The following is a 17,288-nucleotide window of genomic DNA, read 5'->3' on the forward strand; positions in this document are numbered from 1 at the left end:
CAACGTCTCTGCTCACTGCATATTTTGTTGTATTTTGAACTGTGTTTACTTTACTTTGAAAAGATCTTTACTCTTCCTTATTCTTCTACTCATAAATAATACAATCCATCAGACATATAATGTTGGTGGTGGCAGTAGTAGTAGTAGTACCATTAGTAGTAACATGAGTTGTAGTTGCATGAAATAGCAGCAGCAATGGTATCGACAGATGTTCAGGGGAATTAAAGCACGCCGTGAAGGCAACGTGACGTCTGTAGTCACGTGACACAGGGGTGCGGAAGTGCCGAACTGTTGTTTTGCTAATCGGTAGCTAAAATGATATCTCAGCTAGCATAGCGGCTTCTTGTAAAATCTTTCGTGTTGCTAGGACCGACTAAACATCACCAATGGTCAGGTAAGGTTTTTAGTACATAAAATTGAAAAGGTTTGTTGGTTTAACATGTGTTTATTGATATCGTTCAACTAAAGGCTCACGGCTGTGAGCTGTATGCATTACGTTCAACACATTTGTTAACATTGCATTTTTTGTGTGTATTTGTAAGCAGCTATTTTATTCATGTATCCGCACAGATCAACTTGAGAGCATTTCTACACACCTAAGTAAAAAAACATCCGCTGTCCTTTATTCCTCAGAAGTTGTAACGATTTATGTCAGCCAGCCACAGTCATGTGAGAGTCAGAAGGGTTGAACTACTAGATCTAAGATGCTGCTAATGGTTAACACGCCATCATTTGTATCACGCTGGATCAAACCATTAAACTGATTTTAGCCTCACAACTTCTGCTGATTTTTATTTATTTACCAAGTCCATTGTGATCATGCCAGGGATCTTGAAATCAAAAACATGGTTATAAAAGCGCTAAACTACGTCAGCACTATACGTTTAACGTTACCGTTTGTCTGCTGTCTTTAGAATGACACACAAGCATTACCTGGAGGGCCAGGTGTACTCAGTGCCACTCATCCAACCAGACCTTAGGAGAGAGGAGGCTGTCCACCAGATAGCAGATGCATTACTTTACTTGGAGACCATTTCTACAGATATTTTCAGAAGGCAAGAAGGCACTTTTTTTTAGCATGTGTACATTTACTATGCATTTTAAATTGTATTTGTTTAAGTAACATTTGTATGTGTTAATGTGCACATAATTCTTCTGTATGCACGTTGGTCCTAGGGTGTCTGACAGTGTAGAGAAGAATCGCCACCAGCTGCAGCGCATCGGTGACCGGATCAGACTAGCTCAGGCGCGAGTCGATAAGATCAAGGGCAGTAAGAAGGCCACCAAGGTAAAGCAGCGCAGACAGCTGGCAATGCTGAATGTTGAACAATGCCTATGGTGGAGTGACAAGCAAGGGGTCTATCTTTGTCTATAGGTTTTCTCCAGTGCCAAGTACCCAGCCCCAGACCGACTCCAGGATTATTCATCCATCTTTACTGAGGCGACAGATCCCTCCTCACATATCCGGCCCCGACACAGGATCCGGAATAAGCATCGACCTTTTGATGAGAAGGCCTTGCAGGTAAGAAGAACGTGTTAAACTTTTTAATCAAACGAGGATATTTAACGTGTGGTGCTTCAAACTTTACAACAGCAAACTACCACATTTTAAAGATGCACTATGCAATCATGCAGGGTTTCAGCATAATTTCATTTTATTCTCAAATGGATGACGTCTCCCTTTGATCCTCTAGCTGCTTGCCCACTGAAGACTGTTGAATACAGAGTACAATCAGGGTCTTACACTGGCGTGGTTAATACTTTTCATTTAAACCACTTGTATTTCACTGCAGAGAAGGGAAGCCATCGCAGGACATGGAGGCTAGGCACTGAAATCTCTGCTGGTCATATCACTGTGACTATTTCTGTCTAAATAGGAGACACCCTCTGCCTATTTCAGGCACTGGATCTTGTTATATGACATCCACTGTCACTGTGATTCACATTGATGCAACGTAGGTGTGAAGATTAGCTAAGTCTGTGGGCTAATTGCTATGTTGCAACCTTTTTGCTCTTATCTCTGAGCAGTGGTGAGTGACTGAAAGAATTAACTTGCTGTCACTCCTAATGACCTGCCTTAGCTGGATGCCCTTAGCATTAAGTTGAAAAGTTCACACAGTGGAGAAGCTGGAAGTGAACAAGCCTCCTTGATAATGCAAAGGAGCCAATTGAGATGCGAGCTTTTCCGGTGGCTTTAATCATTTTGTCTGGCCTGGAACATCAGGAATATGTGGGATTATGTCCCAGTAAAGTAGATTAAGACTGCCTTGTCACCTAGTCTTCATCATGTCTGAACAAGTAGAGGATAAGGCAGCACTGTTAAGCTGCTATCTGTGTCTTGTGGAAGCCGGAATAAACAGCTAATATCAACTTTGAGAGGAAAATCTAAAAAGTCTGCTTTACAACCTTTTAGGGGCTAAGTCATTCTCTGCCTTCAAATTACAGCTTGTTGCCACAGAAATGCTAATTGTTCCAGGGGTAAAACCAGCAGAAGTGTTGAAAAATGCCCCTGAAGTATTCTGTTGTTTAGAGCAGCTCTGCTTTATTCGGCTATCCTTTTGTTTGTATTTCTGCAGGTTTGACGGTGCTGTTGTTATTTGCCGTCTCCTTCCCTCCCTCCCTCACCCTCTCTGTCCCCTTTCTGTGTGTGAGAAAGAGGAAGCTATTGCATTATTTACAGACAACACTATCATTTTTCCCCTTGCCCTCTAAAGCAACGCTTTAGGAAACCTGTGTACTTGGTATTGGGTACAAGTGTAGGAGGACAAATATGTCTGGCTGGTTGCCTTTTGAATTACACAGTATCAGGAGCTGTTTCTCTTCCTCTTATACTTCAAAAGCCTGCAAGCATCTTTGCAATAGTGAAGAGCATTTTTGAATCTTGTTCTAAAGCTGTGCTTTTCTTCCTTATAGGACAAGTTAGTTTATTATCCAGTATGTGTGAGCAGGAAGAAAAAGTCTGAGGATGAGACTGAGGAAGGTCTGGGCAGCCTGCCACGTAACATCTCATCTGTCAGCTCCCTGTTGCTCTTTAATACGACAGAGAACCTGTGAGTTCACACACACACACACACACGCTTGCATGTTGTGTGTACAGGCTGACGCAGCTGCTGTCAGCACTTCATAAAATGTTTTCTTCTCATGCTAGATTTTGTGTGTTTTGGCAGGTATAAGAAATATGTGTTCTTGGATCCTCTGGCGGGAGCGGTGACAAAAACGCACACAACATTGGAAACAGAGAAAGAAGAGAAACCGTTTGACGCCCCGTTATCTATTGCCAAGAGAGAGCAGTTGGAGAGACAGGTCGGGCCCAACTTCACGCCTCATTTAGAACTCTCAGATGTGCGCCATAATGAGTTCTCTTGGTGACATTTTGTCTCCAACAGACAGCAGAGTCTTATTTTTACGTGCCAGACCTGGGTCAGGTACCTGAGATTGATGTGCCCACCTACCTGCCTGACCTGCCAGGCATTGCAGATGACCTTTCCTACAATGCAGATCTCGGGCCCGGCTTCGCCCCGTCGGGACCGACACACAACATTCCCGAGCTGCCCTCTTTCACCGAGGAGAGCAGCCTACCTGGTACACACAGACACACACACACACTCCCCCCCGTCATACATTTATGCTTGATGGACCATTGTTCATGTCTTTATTCAAGGATCACAACTTCAACCCAATGTTCCGCCACCTCCTCCTCCCCCTCCCCCCCCCGAACCTGTTGCAACTGCTGCCACTGCTGGAGCTCTACCGCCACCACCTCCTCCTCCTCCTCCACCGCCTCCTCCTCCTGTTGAAGTCGCTCAGGCACCAAGTTCAGGTTTGTTATGTTCAAATGGTTGTACTGGACATCATAGACCTTTAACAGCAAAATCAAATCTGAGCATGCACACTTCAGTCTGTAAATCCCAGTGGTTGCGTGTCTGTGTGTAGGCCCTGTGTCAGGCGCCCCCACCGAAGTGGTTCAGCCATCAGACGGTCGCGCCAGCCTCCTGGAGTCCATCCGTAACGCAGGAGGCATCGGAAAAGCCAAACTACGTAACATGAAGGAGCGCAAGATGGAGAAGAAGAAGCAGAAGGAGCAAGAGCAAGGTGGGGGGGGTGTGGCTCTGCCACACGGTGCTTTGAACAATAATGGGAAAGGCATTTAATCAGAGCAGCTTGTGACCACTTCTGGTTTTCATTCATCATTTAGTAGAAAGATGCCACACTAATGTGTGCTGATATGTAGGTAGATGTTGTTCCATGTTCCTGTAGGGAAGTTTTCCCTTGGATTTGTGCAATCTTGCTGTAATAATGTGATCCACATAGAAGCACAATTTTATGGAAAGAATTTCTTTCACTGCTCTAGTCTTTTCAGAAAAAGGGACTTAATATACAGTATTAATGTTGCGGTCTTTGTCTTGCAGCGGTGGGGGTGGCATCCAGCGGCGGCGACTTCATGTCTGACCTCTTCAATAAACTCGCTATGCGAAGGAAAGGTGAGGTTCAACTCTATCATTGTTAAAGCAGGAGGTTGGGAAATTCCACACGCTAAATCACGTCCTTTTGCCACTGCAGGCATCTCCGGTAAAGGCCCAGCAGGCAGCGAGGCAAGTGACGCTCCTGCTTCTACCGGCGGTGCGTTTGCCAGGATGTCAGATGTTATCCCGCCTCTTCCAGCCCCTCACTCAACAACGGATGATGATGATTGGGAAGCTTGACATAATTAGTTAATAGCAAATCTTAATAATGGCGATAATAACACCGGTTGAAAGTGTTTTTTTGGTTAAAAAGCATAATAACATAGTACAGAACCACTTTATTAAACCATTTAATTTACAACAAAACACTGTATTAATACAAGTCTTGTATTAAAACACTTATAAAAGCAGAATATTCACTGAAAATCATTGCCTTAATGTCACAGTTAAATAAGTTATTTTTGCATTATGCAACACTTTGTGCTTGAGACAATGTGATGAATTAACTTCTGACCTCCATCCATTTTTCGTAGTTCAATATTTCACTATGGCGTTTAGGGTCAGAAAATGTCAGTGAGTTAAAGCTGAACAGAAATATGCAAATAAATTTCGAGGCATGTACCAAAATCGCCCTCAGATGTTTCAAAACGAGCGAAGCGCTACGACAGGCTTGTGGGGAGGGACCTTTTCACAGCATTGTTATGTACATTGGCAGGGATTTCATTTGATGTGTTGCTTTAAATTGCTGTTTCCGAGTGTGTGTTTCTCCTTCGTCCTGGGCGTGTCAACAACTCGGAGGAATATCAGTTAAATTACACCTGCTTCCGCTTCCTCTCATGGAAGAACTGGTTCAAACAAACACAACATGGTTTGAATCACAAATCCTCCGGTTCCTTCACACAGTGTCTGATTCTTACCTTCCGTAAGGTGGCAAAAGCTGGCCCAAAACTTGTGTGTGTGCTGGTGCGATCTCTGATCCATGCGGGGAGCTTGGCGAGCGTCGCGGGTCGCGAGTAACGCCGGTCACACAGCACCATGGAGGAGTAGTCGCCACGGTGACGGATCGCTCTCCCTTTGGGCAGATGAGGTCAGTTGTTAACACTGATCAGTCATTCTCGCCAGCAGGGTTGAATAAACAAACTACTTTTATATATGTTGAATCATCACCTATGGATTGATTGACAGCCTTCATACAGAGGTTTTCTATAAGTGCTTGACCAGGACTCTTCCCGCCATTGTGAGGCTTTGAGAGAGAAAAGGGAGATGAGATCGATGGTGACTTTTCAACGCTCGTCTGATCATTTTTCCATAGAATTGGGGAAAAGATCGCACCAAGTGTTTGTCCAGATAAGACATCTTTTCCTGCAGCTCCGGGGACTTGATGTTGGGATATGGCATTCCCACCATCACGACGCACCTGCCCAAGTCGTCGGAGAAATTGATGCCTTCGCTCATCTTCCCTCCAACTACAGAGAACAGCAAGGCTCCCGTGAGAGCGCCACTGTCTGCAGCACACCTCTGATGAAGGGAGACGATGAATGAACATAATGCTTGAGAAGAACTGACTCAAAACTGGAGCAGCTTCACTAGCAGCTGAAAACGTGATACTAAAGTCAATGCAGTATTTACAGATGCATAATTTGAGGTCACTTGTTATTTTTCAAGCCATTTTCACCAAATGAGCTTTCAAATTTCATCTATAAAATGCACAGCTTTGCAGATAAAAACAGGAGGATATTGCGCATTAGCGCCCCCTCCTGTCGTTAGATGACTGATCAATACGTGATTATCACACTTCACAAGCCCTTGTTCTATATCCGTAATTCCGTCTATTTCTAACTGAATTCCCATTATAGAGTTCAATTCATTAACCAAAGAAAACACATTTAGTTGATGCAGAAGTGATAAATAAACTCTTTGGGCAAATTCAACCCTGATATTACCTGGATACAACGAGAGAAGTCTTTCAGCACCTGTTCGACCAGATTGGATTTCTTTGGCTCATGAAAAATCTGAAGAGAAAAACCCTTAACTCAAGAATCAATCCAAGCTTAATCTATCCATAAACTTATATTTTCAGATGGTTGTCGCTGACGTACCTTCTTTTTGTTAGCGAGGCGAGCTAAAGTCCCATTAGTCTCCCAGTGTGATGTTATCCGCCTCAAATACTCATAGGAAGGAAAGAAGCACACGACCCCACCCGGAACCACGTTACAGATATTGGAGAGAATGCGCCCGGTTTCGTCCATCTGTTGGCATACAATAAACAACTCGGCACCATGAACTGCAACCACAGCAAAGAGGGACCTTGAATCATGTGTGCTTTCATTACCATGTGAGGAGAGTCTCTGTTCTGGAAAGTAAAATCCAGCTCCTGCCCAGATGGACCGTTGCACAAGACGAGCGGAAGAATATTCTCAGGAGGAATCACGTGACCTAAGGAAATGGGTGACCAAGTAAAAATATAAATACATTTACACATAGTATGTTAAATATGAATATGTCTGATGAATTATGAATAAGAAAAAGTACTTCTTCAGAAAATTTCCATTACATTATCTCTAAAAATTCTATATCTCTAAAAAGATCTATATCAAACTATTGTCAATATACAGTATATGCTGTCTCTCGTATGGAATATATAATATACAGTTTTTAGGGTTTATTTGTGACTCTTGTATGTCCTCAGCCTGACTGAATAATCCATACTTTGTATTCCTAATCAAACTTCTGTTATTTGGGTTTCCTCCAAACATGTCATCACTCATCAAACAGAAATATTGATTTAAAAAACTGCTGTGAAATAAAAGAGTGACTCAGAACCCAACTAGATGGGAACCACCACGATGTGCTGCAGCGTTAGAAAAAGTGCCTCTCACCACATGAAAACTCGACGATGCGCTCCTCTCCCACTCCGGCAGAAAATAGTAGCTCCTGTTTGAAGTCCGAAACCTTCACAGAACATCTCTCAGAATTATTAAACACGGGCAGAAAAACTTTGTTTATCGTGCGTGGCTTTGTAGTGACGTACGGGCTGCATGGTTCCACCTGCAATGACGACTGCCCTGCACTCCTTCAGGATCTGGGCAAAGTGAACCGCCGGGTTCAGCAGCAAGAACTTAACGCTGCTCTCTGACAAAGTTTCTGCATATGAAAACAAACACAGCATTTTTAATCAGAGGTCTTTTAGAAGGGTTTATTTTGACTTGTGCTTTGATGACTATACCTTGGTTGTTCACCACCACTCTACCATCTGTGTTGCTGCTGGTGAGAGCCATGAAGAAACCCTCCACCTGCATCATAGGAGAGGCAGCCAGCGCCTTCTCTGCCTCTAATGACCCCTGCTGGTCAGCTGCTGACACTGCACATGTGGAAGCCAAACAAAACAAAAACTAGGAATTGCTCAATAACTCGTTCTAAATTCGGTAGTAACCTGATCAAATAATTGCTATTGATAAATATGATAACTCTATCTAGACACTGTCCTACCTGGTGCAGTGCGGTTGCTCTGTAGTGTCTGAAGGTAGTGGTTTAAGCCCTGAGTGCGTCTGTTCTCCTTGTTGGAGCAGCTCTGAGGGTGCAGAGTCATGCCTGTTCCTGCGTACTTCTCCACGAAGCCCCCCAGCTGCAAGAGTGATGGGACAATTATTTCATGAAGAAGTCAACATTTAGAAAGTCCAAGTCACATACCTTTCTGCTGATCAGGCTCTTCTGAAAATATTTCTGTAACTATAATGTGAATGAAGAACCTTTAGAGAAGGTGGCAGCCAGGATTTTTTATGATGGTTCTTGTTTATTACCTTAAACAAGTTGATGTTGTCAATCTCAGCCTTGAAGAGTAAGTTATTGATGGTGAGCATTTCTGTTCCTAAAAATGAATAAAGCATCAGAGATACATCAAAAATGAATTTACCGAGTGATTTTCAGTAATTCTGTTTGAGCCTTTTCTGCAGAACGTAAACAACAGCTGCTTGAAAGGGAAGATTTTACCTATTCTTGACAGATTCTACTTTGTTTTGTGACATTTTCTTAAAAAAAACCCAACTGAAAACACTGTTAAACAATCACTGGCTTTCTATGTTGCATTCACTGACCTGCTTTTGTGGTCTGGCTCTGTGGATTCTGGCCCACTTTACCTGAAATATCAATATCAAACAGTGTGAGTCTGACACGAGTGTGACACGAGTACTGTCTAGATCCTGATGGTTCGCATGCATTCACCTCCCAGCACCCGGATGAGCCCCTCAATCACAAAGAGAATCTGCTTGATGTACATAAGGTTCTTCGCCTTCAGCCTGCTCCTGATGTCGCACAAACATAAACACGCAGGATGATTAATACGCAAGTGCGGCGTGCAGGTTGTTACATATGCGAGTCTGAACTCACTTAAATCGATGAGTGTACTGGGTGAGCTGAGAATGGGCGCGGCAGAGCTGAGGAAGCATTCACACATTAGGGAACGCATCATTTGCACCAGAAATGTGTATTCTGTAGGTGTGTACCTGAGCCCCAGTGAGTTCTGCACTGTAGATACAGGAGAGTGTGTCACTTAGATTATGGGCTTCATCTATAATCACCACCTGCAGAGACACGCACGTGTTTTCACGGATCAGAACGGATGCAGGAAAAGCTTGACTGCAGCTCTGGGTGGCTTTCAGCCAGTTCTTGATACTTAGCGTTAAAATGTCTTTTTAATTTCGTTTGCTCTGACAGTTAAGTCCTACAGTTGATCATCATTTACTAAAGAAAGCCAAATGTTTAAATTTACATCTACAGCTTTTATTCCTTTTCTCATCATAAAAGTGCAGCAGCTGACATGTTTTATAACTGTATTTTCCATTTAGCCTTGTGTGCTAGAGATAAGGCACATAAGCTAAATAAAGAGATCATTTAGCTGCACCTGTCCCTTCAGCTGCACTCCCGCGGCCCTTCTGGTTGCCTCGTGTAGCAACATCTGATAAGGCAAGACCACCAACTGCGGACACCAAACAGACAAATGATGCAAGATTGTGATAAACTGATAGTATTCACTTTTAAATCTCATAAAATCATGAGGGGATGGTGCGGCACAATGATGCAAAGGCGCTGGTGAGGATGTTGTCACCTGTGCAGGGGGGATGGTGAGGCGCGTGGAGTAATAAGGACAGGAACGTGTCTCGCTGCCCAGCTTTAACAGCTGCTCGATGTCCTGGACCGCCCCCAAAATTTCATCCCTCATGCGCTGCAACGCCGGGGCCTTATTGTAGGGACACGTGCTCTTCGCCGGGCCACGCTTGCGTTTCGCGCCATCTTCTTGGTGCTGCTTCTCTGTGAGGCGAAAGCAGAGATGACGCAGACCGCAGACGCCCTCCCGTGGGCATCGGTTGATGTGTGAGAGGGTCTCACCGTGTTTGTTCTTCTGCATCTCCATGCAGCGGTCGTTGATGTGTTGGATGCTGCCCAGGCGACGAACCTCTTCATTGATGCAGAGATTCTGGACAGTACAGCAGACACGATGGGTAAACCCGCTATTTGTGTAGAGGTGGATAAAAACATCTGACTAAAAATGGAATAGAAACAAGTGTGTGTGTTTACCTGCCGTGAGCCCAGCGTGACCAGACTGATGTCATTCGCGAAAGGACTCTTTTGAACCTCGTGGACGAACTGGGCCAGCTGGGAGTGTGTGCGGCTGCAGTAGTAAATCTGAAAACATGTTTCCCAACACCTATTGCGATCATACACATCAGAAAACATGTCCTATAAAAACAACGGGAAGTGGGGCTTTCACCTTGGTGATGTGTTCTTCCACCAGTTCATCACCCGCATCATCTTCATCAGCACAATACCTGGGCAGGGAAATCAACAGTGTTCCTCTGTTTGCAGTCACTTGTCATTGACATCGTGGAACCAGCTGATGGCTGCCTCTACCTGCTCCTGGTCTTTGACTCATCGTCACTCTGGTACTCCGCGATGACGAGCTCTTCATCACCCTCATCTCCTCGCTCTTCTGTCCGGTCATCTTTGCTGAGCTGCAGAAGTTGGAATGCTTCATCATCCTCACTGCTCTGCTTACGCGCACAAACACACACACACACACATACATACACACACACAGAAAACACAAAGAAAACACGGGTTTGAGTCCACTTTAAGGACATTTTTTTTAAAATTTTGGCTGTTTCTGTAAAGGACTGCTTACTTTTCTTTTCATTGCATACTTTAACTGAGCGTTGCCTCTGATCATTTCCAGCCGTTCTTCACGCTTTTGTCTCTTCAATTCATCATCCTGAGGAAGAATCCGTCAGTCAAGTTTTACAAAACCAACAAAATGATCACCTCTTTACCTTTAACTTTGACACCAAGTCACGTTCTGCCTTCTTCTGAACAAAGTCAGTGATCCAGTCGGGTTCAGCGGAGGAGCTGGTTGAGGAGGACGGAGCAGCGGAAGAAAGAGACACTTCTCCTTTCTGCAGAAGAGCAGCTGTCTCCTGTCTTCTTTTCTCCTCAAAGTCGGTCAGCCAGCTCAAAGCCCCACATATGAGGCTCAGAGACTTGCCCTGTGTTAAAAAAAACAACACATTTTGAAAACATAAATCCTGCAAAACAAAGCAACTGTTTCTGCTTTTACAACGTGTCCAATCATGAAAACATACCGTTCCAGTGGGACTTTCAAAGATTCCAACTTTGCCCTGGTCCAGGGCTGAGTACAGGGCTTGCATAAACTGCTGCTGGATGTCATAAGGCTGGTACGGAAATGGAAATTGTGTCCTTCCAATGTCCATCCTCAGAAATCTGCCAGAAAAATGACACGTTCAAATGCATTCAGGCTCACATTTGACAGCATTGGACCGAAGCTTGTGTCAAAACAAGAGGTCAACCTGACGTCTAACCTACCGAAACAAAGTAACCACTTGAAACCTTTTAGCCACGATGCGTTGATCGTCGCTGTAATCACCAAGAGATCTCACAGAAGAGCTTCTTGCGTCTCTGTTACTTCACTTCAGCTCCCGGCTTTACGTCCCGCCAACAGATAACAGCGAACACAGAAACTGACCAATAGGATCACAGATAATTCAGAATGCGCGTGTTTTATGGTACCCGAACACTTGAGTGGGCGGGTCGTTACGTCCTTAGGTCTTTTCCTTTAATTGGTAGGGTAAAGCTAAAATAATATTTCTCTATTTGTATATATTGTGGAATAAATAGACTTTTAAAAGATATGACTGAAAACAGGAACTAGGTACGGATTTGTTTTTTAATGTGCACTACCATCCGGGAGAAGCAGGTATAAAGAACGAACGAACACTGAGTGTGTCGTCAGTGTGTTTCCTCTCTGAATGTCTGGAATATTCTCTGCCCTTCTTTAGGTGCTTGCCAGACGCTGGACTGTCCGACAACGTGGAGTTGAAGCTGTCTGGGCAGAAGCCCTTGTCCTGCTCCTGAGCAAGCCCGAGCGACGTACAACGGCCGTGCATTGTCAGAGGAGTTGGCCGTCATTATTTTACTTAATAATCAAGAGCGGTGGAGATATTTAATCTGCGCGTGTTAGCTAGCCTGCTAGTGTTTTTCTCGGCCAGGGTGCTGCTTTGCTGTTAAGTTAGCTTTAGCCAAGGTTTTTCAATATGACAATGACTGCAGACGAGATGAAGCTTGAAGGACCACAGTGCACCCCGATAGAGGGAGAGGACGTGACACCGAAGCAAGACGGAGGGGTTTTGAAGGTATGTTTTGTGCACTGTCGATTTCAGGCTTAGCTGTCTGCGCGGTGTTTCAAGTATGCTTGTTTCTAGATGATTCTGTAATCTTGTATTGCAAAAAAAAAAAAAAAAACAACCTTAAGACTAATGGAACCTGTAGATCACTGATATGCATATGCACATAATGATGTGATAAAAGTTATTAATCTCCTGTACATACGTTACTACCGTGCAGGGCAGGTGCATGAACGCAACAGTAATAAATGGTGCTCCGATGGCACAAACGAATGTCTTTCATTATAACCTTTGCAACAGTAATAAATGGTGCTCCAATGGCACAAACGAATGTCTTTCATTATAACCTTTGTTCATTTGGATGAACCTCCGCTTTGCTGCACATGTTCCAGCTGGTGAAGAGGGAAGGCACAGGCACGGAGCTGCCCATGACTGGAGACCAAGTATTCGTGCATTATGAGGGCAGGTTTCTGGACGGAACACTGTTTGACCACAGCAGGTCGAGAAATGACTGGTTCTCCTTCGTGTTGGGCAAAGGTTTGTTTCATGTGAAACTATAATTGAAATGTTCCTTTATTGCCAATGGTAATAACAATCCCTCCTTGTGCCCAGGTCAAGTAATAAAGGCATGGGACGTCGGGGTGGCCACGATGAAAGTTGGAGAATTGTGCCAGCTCATCTGTAAGGCAGAGTATGCATATGGATCTGCAGGCAGCCCACCCAAGATTCCCCCAAACGCCACTCTTGTTTTTGAGGTGTGCTGCAGCAATATCCAGGCAGTTACAACGCGTGTCACACTAATCATTTTATGGATATGAAGTAATACCTTTACCTTTTTGTGCACTTGTAGATAGAACTGTTTGACTTTAAAGGAGATGACATTACCGAAGATGAGGACGGAGGAATCATCCGTCGAACTCTCAACAAAGGACAAGGGTATTCCAAGCCAAATGAAGGAGCAACAGTTGACGGTACCATGTTTGGTTTAACTGCTCATTGCACTTTTTATTTTTGTGTGTGGATTTCAAGGAGTCTTGTTATTTGTGAATTTAGACAGTTATCTTCTTTCCATTGCATTTACAGCTAGTGTTACACTGGAATTATATCATGCTGTGTATTTAACTGACCCAGCTATTAATAGGGTGTCTGCAGCGCATAAAGAAATGTGACTCGGACAACAGGCATATTTGGACAAGCTAAACACACGTTTCATCTTCTTCAGTGACTCTGGAGGGTTCCTGGGAGGGCCGTGTGTTTGATAAGAGAGAACTGAAGTTTGAGGTGGGTGATGGGGAGAGTCACGGCTTGCCAGTTGGAGTAGAAAAAGCCATTGCAGCTATGGAGCAGGAAGAGGAGTCCTTTTTCACCATTAAACCCAAGTATGTTTGCTTTAAGCCTGGCTGTCATGGTGATAGTGTCATTTTAACAAATGGCAAGGCTCTTCACAAATTCTTCTTGCTTGTTTTGAAGTATTCCCCTTCACTAATTTAGGGTGCAACAGTATTTAAAATGTTTTTTTCTAAAATTGAGTATTGATTCAGGAAACTCCAATTCTCTATATTGTGAGGAAGCACCACTGCTATATTTTTCCTTATAAACTGTGGACAGGAATGGACAGTTGTCATGTCAGTGTTAGCTCTGCAACCAGGGGCTTAAGCTAACCCTGGATTTCAAACAAACGCAGCTAGACAAAAGAACTGAAGATAACAGAGCCTGGGATGGTCTGCACTCATATATGTACCGTCTCTCACATATACAATTAACTGGAAAAAAATCCATCCCTTGTAAATCTTGTATGTGGAATGTCATTGTTTTCAACACCCTTTTCATATTTGTCTATGCATCATTCAAATTCAATTCAATTTCAATTTTCAATTTCCCCACGGGGATGAATAAAGTACATCTTAATCTTAATCTTAATCATGTATCACAAGACTTAACTTTACAAAAATACCCCAAGAACAGCTCATATGAAGCCAAATTTGTTCCTTGAGGGAAAATACACAACAGATACTCAGCATGAGTGTGTTGAAGATGGGTACAAAGTCTGTGACTTCCCATCTTTTCTTATCACATTAGAGGCAACTTTAATCCACAAAAACGGGCTTTAAAAAATGGGAATGTGTTGGTTATTGTGCTTTAATATCAGCTGGGTAAAGCAGTGATGTAAAAATTTCTAGTTAATGTTGAATTGTGCATTTAATTCTCAGGTATGGCTTTGGGAATGCAGGAAATGCCACTTATGGCATTCCTGGAGGAGCAACACTGCAATACAAAATTAAACTAAATGCCTTTGAAAAGGTAAGGAAATTAAAACAAATAAGTTGGTCCATTTTTTTTAATAGCTGGTGATGTCAAAATGTATTGTGTCGTTTATATATTTGTTTTTTAATAAGACCAAAGAATCGTGGGAGATGAACTCGGAAGAGAAACTGGAACAAAGCTGCATTGTCAAGGAGAAAGGAACACAGTACTTTAAGGTTAGTATTTATACATTTTTTTATAGATTTTATGAATGAAGGGGGTTGATTTTTCACACTTTGCGTGTGTTTATTTCAGGAAGGTAAATACAAGCAGGCGGCGTTGCAGTACAAAAAGATCATTTCATGGCTGGAACATGAATCTGGGTTGTCGGAAGAGGATGAGAAGAAAGCCAAAGCACTGCGACTGGCTGCACATCTCAACCTGGCCATGTGCTTCCTCAAGATGAACGAGCCCAACAAGGCTCTGGAAAACTGTGACCAGGTATCGCTTTCATGGAGGGCACGAGAAGACAGGAGATGTGAATGTGGACCAGGATAGATGCTGGCAATATCTTTTTTCCTCATTCTTATCGATCGTCAATATTTGGATACTTTGCTTGTGTTTTCAGGCCCTGGAGTTGGACGAGTCCAATGAGAAAGCTCTGTTCCGCAGGGGGGAGGCACTCTTCTGTTTGAACGAATTTGACAGGGCCAAAAATGGCTTCCAGCAAGTGGTTGAGCTGTACCCTGCTAATAGAGCTGCCAGGAGCCAGGTAGGGAGGCCAGATATCATTAATTTATGAACAGAAGAAGCACAAATGTCTCTTAAATTTGGATCCAAAAGAGACTTTAAACCACCCCCCAGGTCAACAGTAAGTTGTAGGCAGCATATTGATTTAGGAAATGTCTCGTTTGTCCTGAGAATCAAACAAATGTCACCTTTAGATCGTTTAGAGGTCCACTGTCTTATATTGACTTATATTGTAATTGCTTTTTTTCATTCACTCTGGAGTAACTATCCCCTTCAATGGTTACAAAGAAGTTTTACCTTTAGCATAAAAACTAAAATTTAGACTGCATGCTGCTCTACTGCACCAACTGTAGCCGCTGCATTCTGGTTTGTCACCACTAGATGTCACCCAAGACTACACAGGAGCCTCTCACTTGTTAGTTCTTTTTGATTAGAGCATTAAAGTTGATGTGCTTTTTGAGTTGTGATGATGAATGAAGAACTCAAATGGCTTGATTATTCATTGCCTTCTCCCCCTCTCTGCTAGGTGTCAATTTGTCAGAAACGCATCAGGGAGCAGCACCTGAAGGACAAACTTATTTATGCCAACATGTTTGAAATATTTGCAGAGAGGGACTTAAAGGTGACGCTTGTTTTTACTCTTTGAAACCTGAGCTCACAGGTAAGATTCCAGACATATATTTAATCCTCTGGCTCTGTTTTAATGAACAGAAGGATGTGGAGAGGGTGAAGACTGACAACCAGCAGAAAAGGGAGGAAGCAATGGAGATTGACAAAACGGAGAAGGAAGTTGCAAGCAAAACCAAGGCTTAGACGAGGCTTTGGAAACCACCCGGTTAATCTGTTCTATAGACTTTTGTAACTTCAGCTGTTTGTGTTTAAGGTTGCGAATGGATGTTGGCTCAAGCACGTCGTCGTGAGCACTAGCTTTTGGGTGTGCTTTTTGTTTCTGGGCTTTTCACTGTGGCTGTTAAGGCAGGTGGGGTCTCCCCAGTTGGCAGCTCTGTGGTACTGCTTTTGTAGCACACTCCCAACCCACCCTCTAAAATCCCCACACACACGCACACACACACAGCTTTGAAGTGTTTGTAAGTTTTCAGTGATCCTGGGTAGGAAAAGGCATCAAGGGCAGGATTTCAAACTCTTACCCATGAAGGGCTAGTTCATTCAGATTGCTCTGTCCCCATCTCCACCCCTGCACATTTTAAGCCACCCATTCAGTACTTCTATGGGCCTGTTGATCAATTGTTGAAGTTCTGATAGCATTGTGCCTCTAATTGAGTGCACTTGTCAAAAAGTAGGTATGTAGCAGCACTGTGCACAGGTGGAATTCAAAGATGCTGACTTCTTAGGTTTGGAGCTCCCCCTGTAGGCCGCAGTGTAAAGGACTGTTTACCTTTTATCTGAGGGAGAAAATGTTCTTTTGTGTTGTTAATTGTGATTCGTGTATTGCTCTTAGATGGAAACAACCATTTAACTGGAATGTGTACTTCTACCACTCAAAAGGGTTTTTTGAGTTTTTCTTCTGGATCTGTTCAAGTAATAAAACAGTTGCTTCTTAGTCTTAATTTACGTTTTTTCAACTGTACACGTATGAACATTTGTGTTGTCATTTATTTACAAAATGTGAATGGCGGGGTGATTCAGAAGGATTTCAGCTCTCTGTGCACATGTAGAACGGGGCAGAAAAATAAACTGGGGACTAATTTGTAGTTGGGGTCCTGCTGGGTGGTGTCGTTAACTGTTGGGTGGTCCGGTCTGCACTGAAAAAGGCAAAATAAATGGCTTCAGATTGATTGAGACTAATATTCCTTTTATTTAATCAAAGTACCCTTTTCTCTAAAATGTGCTCAATTACAGTTTGTTCACATAAGAGAACGTGCTCAGGCAGAAGAGTTGAGGGAAACGGCACTGTCCGCATTATTAAGTCTAGCTGTAAACCCATAGTTGTAGGAAGCAGGTTGAACAGGATGGGATGGGATCCAACAGCTCCCACAAGAACACCGGTGTCATCTTACGGCCGTGGTCTCTGTGGTGCGATTACTGCCCAGCACTACTTGTTCTCTGTAGGTGAAAACAAAGGGGGAGTGCTTATCAATTATTAACCTGTAAGGCTCCACCGACTTTGCATTGTGACTTT

The 17,288-nt window shown here is 43.4% G+C and overlaps 3 protein-coding genes across 6 annotated transcripts; 2 read left to right on the plus strand and 1 right to left on the minus strand.

Moving 5' to 3' along the window:
• Window positions 1-236: 236 nt before the first annotated feature.
• wash1 (WAS protein family homolog 1) lies at window positions 237-4,876 on the plus strand. The gene is made up of 11 exons (XM_003967165.3): window positions 237-394; window positions 915-1,055; window positions 1,177-1,288; window positions 1,376-1,522; window positions 2,914-3,050; window positions 3,168-3,303; window positions 3,387-3,582; window positions 3,662-3,820; window positions 3,934-4,092; window positions 4,410-4,481; window positions 4,561-4,876. Exons 1-11 carry the CDS (start codon window positions 387-389, stop codon window positions 4,701-4,703), a joined length of 1,410 nt encoding a protein of 469 aa, XP_003967214.1. The 5' UTR covers window positions 237-386; the 3' UTR covers window positions 4,704-4,876.
• Window positions 4,877-4,929: 53 nt separating this feature from the next.
• ddx11 (DEAD/H (Asp-Glu-Ala-Asp/His) box helicase 11) lies at window positions 4,930-11,470 on the minus strand. 3 transcript variants are annotated; one of them, XM_011606963.2, is made up of 27 exons: window positions 11,337-11,470; window positions 11,096-11,234; window positions 10,787-10,999; window positions 10,642-10,728; window positions 10,371-10,507; window positions 10,231-10,288; window positions 10,038-10,145; window positions 9,849-9,936; window positions 9,568-9,770; window positions 9,364-9,438; window positions 8,966-9,043; window positions 8,850-8,896; window positions 8,685-8,764; window positions 8,558-8,599; window positions 8,264-8,331; window positions 8,154-8,192; window positions 7,953-8,088; window positions 7,690-7,824; window positions 7,495-7,607; window positions 7,343-7,415; window positions 6,796-6,899; window positions 6,563-6,712; window positions 6,407-6,475; window positions 5,796-5,981; window positions 5,631-5,706; window positions 5,381-5,535; window positions 4,930-5,308 (listed from the first exon to the last, which is right to left on the minus strand). In XM_011606963.2, the coding sequence occupies exons 2-27, from the start codon at window positions 11,222-11,224 to the stop codon at window positions 5,276-5,278; spliced, it is 2,682 nt and encodes an 893-aa protein (XP_011605265.2). In that variant the 5' UTR covers window positions 11,225-11,234; window positions 11,337-11,470; the 3' UTR covers window positions 4,930-5,275. The 3 variants fall into 3 exon arrangements, with proteins under 3 accessions (XP_011605265.2, XP_029698019.1, XP_029698020.1); XM_029842159.1 differs by having other exon boundaries at window positions 10,371-10,510; XM_029842160.1 differs by lacking the exons at window positions 10,642-10,728; window positions 10,787-10,999; window positions 11,096-11,234; window positions 11,337-11,470 and having other exon boundaries at window positions 10,038-10,167; window positions 10,371-10,463.
• A 302-nt stretch (window positions 11,471-11,772) lies between these two features.
• On the plus strand, window positions 11,773-16,944 carry fkbp4 (FKBP prolyl isomerase 4). 2 transcript variants are annotated; one of them, XM_011606962.2, is made up of 11 exons: window positions 11,773-12,163; window positions 12,547-12,691; window positions 12,767-12,909; window positions 13,005-13,125; window positions 13,377-13,533; window positions 14,365-14,455; window positions 14,551-14,634; window positions 14,714-14,899; window positions 15,027-15,170; window positions 15,675-15,770; window positions 15,863-16,944. In XM_011606962.2, the coding sequence occupies exons 1-11, from the start codon at window positions 12,065-12,067 to the stop codon at window positions 15,959-15,961; spliced, it is 1,365 nt and encodes a 454-aa protein (XP_011605264.1). In that variant the 5' UTR covers window positions 11,773-12,064; the 3' UTR covers window positions 15,962-16,944. The 2 variants fall into 2 exon arrangements, with proteins under 2 accessions (XP_011605264.1, XP_003967212.2); XM_003967163.3 differs by having other exon boundaries at window positions 11,774-12,163; window positions 15,860-16,944.
• Window positions 16,945-17,288: the final 344 nt, after the last annotated feature.

Source organism: Takifugu rubripes, chromosome 9, assembly GCF_901000725.2.
Source record: "Takifugu rubripes chromosome 9, fTakRub1.2, whole genome shotgun sequence".
Lineage (NCBI taxonomy): Eukaryota > Metazoa > Chordata > Actinopteri > Tetraodontiformes > Tetraodontidae > Takifugu > Takifugu rubripes.

Excerpts from the sequence above, each read along its gene's own strand:
- ddx11 (XM_029842159.1), bottom strand. The coding sequence starts at position 11,224 with ATGGACATTGGAAGGACACAATTTCCATTTCCGTACCAGCCTTATGAC. Across the intron at positions 11,000-11,095 it reads TTGAAAGTCCCACTGGAACG|GGCAAGTCTCTGAGCCTCAT; the intron begins GTATGTTTTCAT and ends TTTTTAACACAG. Across the intron at positions 6,713-6,795 it reads ACAGAGACTCTCCTCACATG|ATGGACGAAACCGGGCGCAT; the intron begins GTAATGAAAGCA and ends GTATGCCAACAG.
- fkbp4 (XM_003967163.3), top strand. The coding sequence starts at position 12,065 with ATGACAATGACTGCAGACGAGATGAAGCTTGAAGGACCACAGTGCACC. Across the intron at positions 12,910-13,004 it reads ACGCCACTCTTGTTTTTGAG|ATAGAACTGTTTGACTTTAA; the intron begins GTGTGCTGCAGC and ends GTGCACTTGTAG. Across the intron at positions 14,635-14,713 it reads AAGGAACACAGTACTTTAAG|GAAGGTAAATACAAGCAGGC; the intron begins GTTAGTATTTAT and ends TGTTTATTTCAG.
- wash1 (XM_003967165.3), top strand. Across the intron at positions 3,304-3,386 it reads GAGAGCAGTTGGAGAGACAG|ACAGCAGAGTCTTATTTTTA; the intron begins GTCGGGCCCAAC and ends TGTCTCCAACAG. Across the intron at positions 4,482-4,560 it reads ACTCGCTATGCGAAGGAAAG|GCATCTCCGGTAAAGGCCCA; the intron begins GTGAGGTTCAAC and ends TTGCCACTGCAG.